At 36.3% G+C, this 5,678-nt stretch overlaps 1 protein-coding gene across 1 annotated transcript in view; it reads right to left on the bottom strand.

The window, feature by feature from the left end:
- Positions 1-4,362: 4,362 nt before the first annotated feature.
- LOC107658808 (zinc finger protein 546-like) overlaps positions 4,363-5,678 on the bottom strand; it is a 15,170-nt gene continuing 13,854 nt past the window's right edge. Inside the window, exon 4 of the mRNA XM_016448590.1 lies at positions 4,363-4,416. Within this exon, the coding sequence (XP_016304076.1) occupies positions 4,385-4,416 (32 nt within the window). The 3' untranslated portion in view covers positions 4,363-4,384. The remainder of the gene's footprint in view (positions 4,417-5,678) is intronic.

Here is a 5,678-nt window from a genome sequence, read left to right as displayed (position 1 = left end):
TCTCGCTGCTCCATTGGACTGATTTGACACGTGCTTCAGAACGCGGTCACGCAGGGGTGTTCCCAAAGCGAATCTCGACGCAGCTCGAGTTCCTGAAGGGGAACCAAAGTTCATTCACTATGAATGAGAAGACCTCAAATTCACCCAAAATCAATTGTTTCTTCACGAAGCAGAATGATTCACACTTTGATCAATCCACATCCAGATCAGACGACATTCAGCAACTGAACTCCACAAACTCGCACAGACATCACAGAAAGGGGGGAAAAAAACCTGGCCTTGAAGACACAAGGCCATAAGAACAATTAATAACTGATGCTATATAAACACACATTAACTCAGTTTGAACACAATTCCTAATAAAGCACATCAAATAATATCACTTGTATCTTTGGCTAACAAACTGTCTCTTTGTGCAATTATTTCTCTTAACATTAAAGGCATTTCATTTAAACTTGTGCACTTGCTTTTCAATAATCACTTTTAACATGCAAACTGCACATTAACATGTCATTTCGCATATATATAGCATCATTTTCTGCTTTCGTTTTACACATAAGGCTGTATTTACCATTAATATTGCACCAAATAAACAGTCATTTGATGAAACGCACTCAATATGACTTTGAACCACACTGAATTGAAAATAAAGAAAGGCGAATAAACTCACCAAGGAGCTCATTCACATGTACATAGGCCGAACAGGAAAATTCCAGAGCATACGCGTTCCAAAGTGTCACTCTCCAACACACTCTAATTCTCTCTGAACCCTTTTGTTAAAGATATATATCATGCCACGTGTAACATTAGCTTTATGCTAACGCTAAACTGCGTCATTAACATTCATTTGGAACGACACGAACATGTGAGCAAACATAGCACTTTTGCTTGTTTCACACTAATCTCTACACAATCGACATATAAATGATTTAGAGACATTATAAATCATTCTTACATTACTTCTCTCCAATTTTGGAGCACTGAATCTCCCAGGATAGCGAGAAGCGTCCGCTCGCATCAGAGGTTCACAGAGAAAAGAAAGATCTCGAACTCTCTGCTCTCTAAAAGTGGGGTCGTCAAGACGTCAAGTTACGTCATTCAACCGCGATCTCATTGGTGAATTTACCAAGAGCTGAACAACCATCAATCACTTAATTAACCCTCGCATTGAGTTCCTCAATTAGGTTAAATTTTATATTAAATGCACCAGTTCAGCTAGAATCTGGAGGTACTTGCGTTGCCTGTGTAGGGGGGTTCCCTTTGTTGTCATCGCAAAAAGGGGGTTTCCCGAGGTTGCTGATTGGCTGGAAGTTCAGTAGTCGTTGAAGTGATGTTTTGGGAAGCCAATGGTTGGGCATTGGCTGGAGATGCGGAGTTGTGGTCTGGTAAAAGTTTTGAGGCAGTCACAGACTCGAGGTGACCTCGGAGACACGTTGTTGCGGCAAAACTTAACTCAGAACACGAAACTCTCAACGGAAAATAAAATAAATTAAAGTAGAGGAATAGAAGTAAAGTTTGACGAGACTAGGTGGCATTTCTTCTCATGGTTTTGGAGGAGCAGCTGGCATGTAAGCCAGAGCACGCTCAAAGAGCGCTAAAAAGCAAAGCTTAAAGCGTGGTGGCAAAAAGGCTAGAAGCTAAAATAGAAAGGGATAACGTTTAAACATCGTCAGAGTTGGTATTGTGGCTTTATCAGACACTTGCACTTAACATTAAATGGAGTTGGTTTTTGACCAGCGAATGACGGAGATCTGTTTTGTCTGTCATTAGAATGGCTGTATCTGAGGCCGCAAGTGCATCGCATTAAACGCTTTCATCAACTTACAGGTTATAACTTTTATTGTAGCTATACGTGTGCTATAGTTTTTCTTGTCGTTTAATACACTTGGCCAAAATATCATGAAACGATGAAGCGCTATATGCACAGGATATTTAAAACGTACAAAAGTATATGGCTACAACTAGACGTCAAAAGCTAAGACTCTTCTCCTCTCTTCAAACACACAAAAACATTGAACTTTATAGACATAGTGTTTGAATAAACAAAACGCTGTACTTTTTCAAACATCACAGTTATTTATTTACCCTTACATCGTGAACAAGCGGAGATCTGTCTCCAGGCTGTGCGTGGCGTGTCAATCTGAATGGAGGCGGGGTGAAGTTATGAGTTTTCGCTGACAATTTGAGAATGGCGTTACGAGCTTTAGTGACAAGCTCGTTTAAATGCTTTTCATTGGATAAATATTTGTAAAACCCTCAAACAGACATAAGGAAGACCAGTAGCATTGATTTAAAATAATAATAACGAATTATAATAGAGATATGAAGTTTGGATAATTTTCCACGGCACACCTGACTGGGCTAGGGTATGGCAACTGCCATACGGAAACACCGCCCCTGCTTCAGACTGGCTGGAGCTAGGATCTGATTTACGAACATCCTGTTGTCTTGGGCCTTTCTGTGGAATTCGGCTCCTTGTGTTTCAACCATGTTCCTGATCGAATCTTAAATTGTCTGATTCGCTCTGATACCCTACAATCACAAAACCTCCATCGCCACCATCGTCTACTTCAGTCTTCAGTCCTTGTGGAGCCACATTCTGTTTCCAGGTAAAACCATGTCATCTCGTGTGAATTGTCTCATTCATATTGTCATTGGGTTACTGTGGATTATTAATCAGTAAAATACAACACTTCTTAACTATTGTGCTTGATTATAAGGAGTGAGAATATTTTTAAGGAAAGTAAAATGTAATTGGTTTGGGTGTTTTCTTTTAGGTCCAGAACCACTCTTAATTTTAAAAGTTGTCATCTTGATTTAGATGATTGATCAGTTCATAAATATCATCATCTACTAATGAGACATTTTATTCCAGGTTGGATCACATCATCTCATGTCTTCATGTTGTTAGTTATCTTTGTATATCAGTCTCTGGTATCAGTGTGATTGTTTGTAGTTTTTAGGAGTAAATGCAATAGGAATATCAAACTTTTTTTTTTTAAGGTGAAGTGTGTACCACCAGCTTACCTCTCACTAATGTATATTTGCTTTTCCAGAAGTACACAGAAGTACTTGCAAGACAGAAAAAGAATGGTATTCAAGTTTTAGGTAAGTTTACGTTTTAGGCCTTGTTTCTGTGAGCAGTTTTGCTGTTGTCATGACACTCAGCACACTCCTTTTTTTCCCTGTAGATTATGCATGAGAATCAACACATAATGTGAAACCTTCCTGGCAGTGTATAGATGGCTATATTTTGTTAATTTGATGCATTAAATAATCACAATTCAGTATTGTGAGAAGGAAGACCAATCAGAAACATCATTGTATGTGAGTTTTTGAATGGGAAGTATTCTCTCAGTGTAGGTCAATCGGATATTTTAAAATTTAAAGTCAACATGAAACAGAAGCTGCAACCAACTTTACTACCATAATGTAACAGCTTACAAGGCAAAAAGGACAAAAACGGATTTTATCCATCAGTGGCTGAATAGATTGTAAAAAGTAAGCGGTGCAATTGAATAAAGGCAGATCTGAATGTGATTGAAACAATTACAAAATGAACAGATTAATCATTCACAATGAGATTAGTAACATACATTAAACCCTGAACTTGTAAACACACACCTATTATCAAACTCTGAAAGTACTCTCCTTATATTCTGAAGTGTAGTTTCAATGGAGGGACTGAAATCTTTCAAGTTTCATTCAAAATATTAGAATTTTTGTGTTTCGAACATGAATAAAAATCTCATGGGTATGGAATGACATGAGGTTGTCATTTTTTCCATTTTAAGGTTACCCTGAAAAGTTCTTGAAATGCACAACTTCCTATTGCATCTCCTGGACCTGAACCCATATGCTGACTGTTTACTGCACTTGTTCGTAAGAGCTGATAAAATGAAGTCTGCTTACTGCTGTTGTAGAACAGACAGACATTAGAATTCAGCACGACACTCGATCCATTCAAACAATCAGAATCATTATAATTGTGTGCAAGTTTGTACTTTGCACTTACTCCCGATTTTTCTCAACATGCGGACAGAGGATCTGTCAGTCAATAAATGTGAAAACGTAACTGGCGTAACTTATTTGAAAAAGTAACAGATTTTTTTTTTTTTGTAAATTAAAATGTAATCACGTCACTTGTAACACGTTACCTCCAACACTGAAGGCATAAATATTGTTCTTACATGATTGGAAATAATATTAGAGGTTTACATTGTTAAAGATTTAACACAAATGAATCAATATCTCTAACCCACGCACACATTCTATAATGGCTTTTTCTGCCATTAAAGCACTTTAAAACACTTCAAGAGTCCATAAAAAAAATTACTCCTTACCATGCAAAAAGCACACTTACCACAAACAATATGAGTTAAGGCTAATAACCATAAGATGCCTTTGGTTTGCTTGCTGTGGGAGTAATGACAAACATATTAAAGCGTGTTTGATGAAGCTTTAAAAAGAACTGCACAATGATGACCTATTGAACTTATTATTAGATTATAATAACGTATGTATTATATAAACAAAAAAAATCTATAAATTGGCAGAAGTTAGAAACACAAATCACTATGAAAGCTCTTTTAAGATAGTTCACCCAAAAATTACCCCATGATTTACTCACCCGTAACCCATCCTAGGTGTGTATGACTTTCTTCTTTCAGACGAATACAATTATTAACAAAAGTGTTTTTTGTAATTAGAGTTAAGAAAAAAAGAAGCAGCAGCAGCCCTGGCTCTTCTAAGCTTTATAATGGCAGTGAATGGGTGTTGAGATTTTGAAGTCCAATAATGGGCATCCATCATAAAAAGTACTGTATATCGTCAGCTCCGGGGGTTTATTAAAGGCCTTCTGAAGCGAATCGATGCATTTGTGTAAGAAAAATATATTATTAGTATTTTTTTTAATTTGTTTTAGTGAAGAATATTACATGTAATATATAAATATATATATAGTGCCGTGGAGAGGTTTTTGCCCCCTTCCTGTTTTTTTTTTATTTTTGGCATATTTGTCACACTTAAAAGATTCAGATCATCAAACAAATTTTAATATTACACAAAGATGATGCAAGTAAATACAAAATGCAGTTTTTAAATGATTATTTATTTTATTAAGGGAAAAAAGCTGTCCAAACCTGCCTGGCCCTACGTGAAAAAGTAATTGCTAAATAAAATCTGAATAACTCATAACTGGTTGTGCCACGCTTTGCAGCAACAAATTGCAATCAAGTGTTTGCGATAACTGGCAATGAGTCTTTCACATCGCTGTGGAGGAATTTTGGCCCACTCTTCTTTGCAGAATTGTTTTAATTCAGCCACATTGGAGGGTTTTCGAGCATGAATGGACTGTTTAAGCATCTCAATTGGATTTAAGTCCGGACTTTGATTTGGCCACTCCAAAACCTTAATTTAGTTTTTCTTGAGCCATTCAGAGGTGGACTTGCTGGTGTGTTTACACACACACACACACACATATATATATATATATATATATACATAATTGTTATTATTATTTCAATTATTATATTATTGTTGCTTTTGTTAAAATAATCACAAAATGGTCACAAGATTAATTTTCAGGGTTTTTCCCCCAGTAGTCTGTTTTATTAAAAAAATTATGAAAATTTTTGCTTTTAGATACAGAACTTTGCCTGTTGAATATTTAAAACAAA

The sequence above is a fragment of the Sinocyclocheilus anshuiensis genome, unplaced genomic scaffold, assembly GCF_001515605.1.
Source record: "Sinocyclocheilus anshuiensis isolate Anshui unplaced genomic scaffold, SAMN03320099.WGS_v1.1 scaffold37, whole genome shotgun sequence".
In the NCBI taxonomy this organism is placed as follows: domain Eukaryota; kingdom Metazoa; phylum Chordata; class Actinopteri; order Cypriniformes; family Cyprinidae; genus Sinocyclocheilus; species Sinocyclocheilus anshuiensis.
Note: the sequence above shows the minus strand (reverse complement) of the source record. Positions and strands in the feature narration are given on the sequence as shown.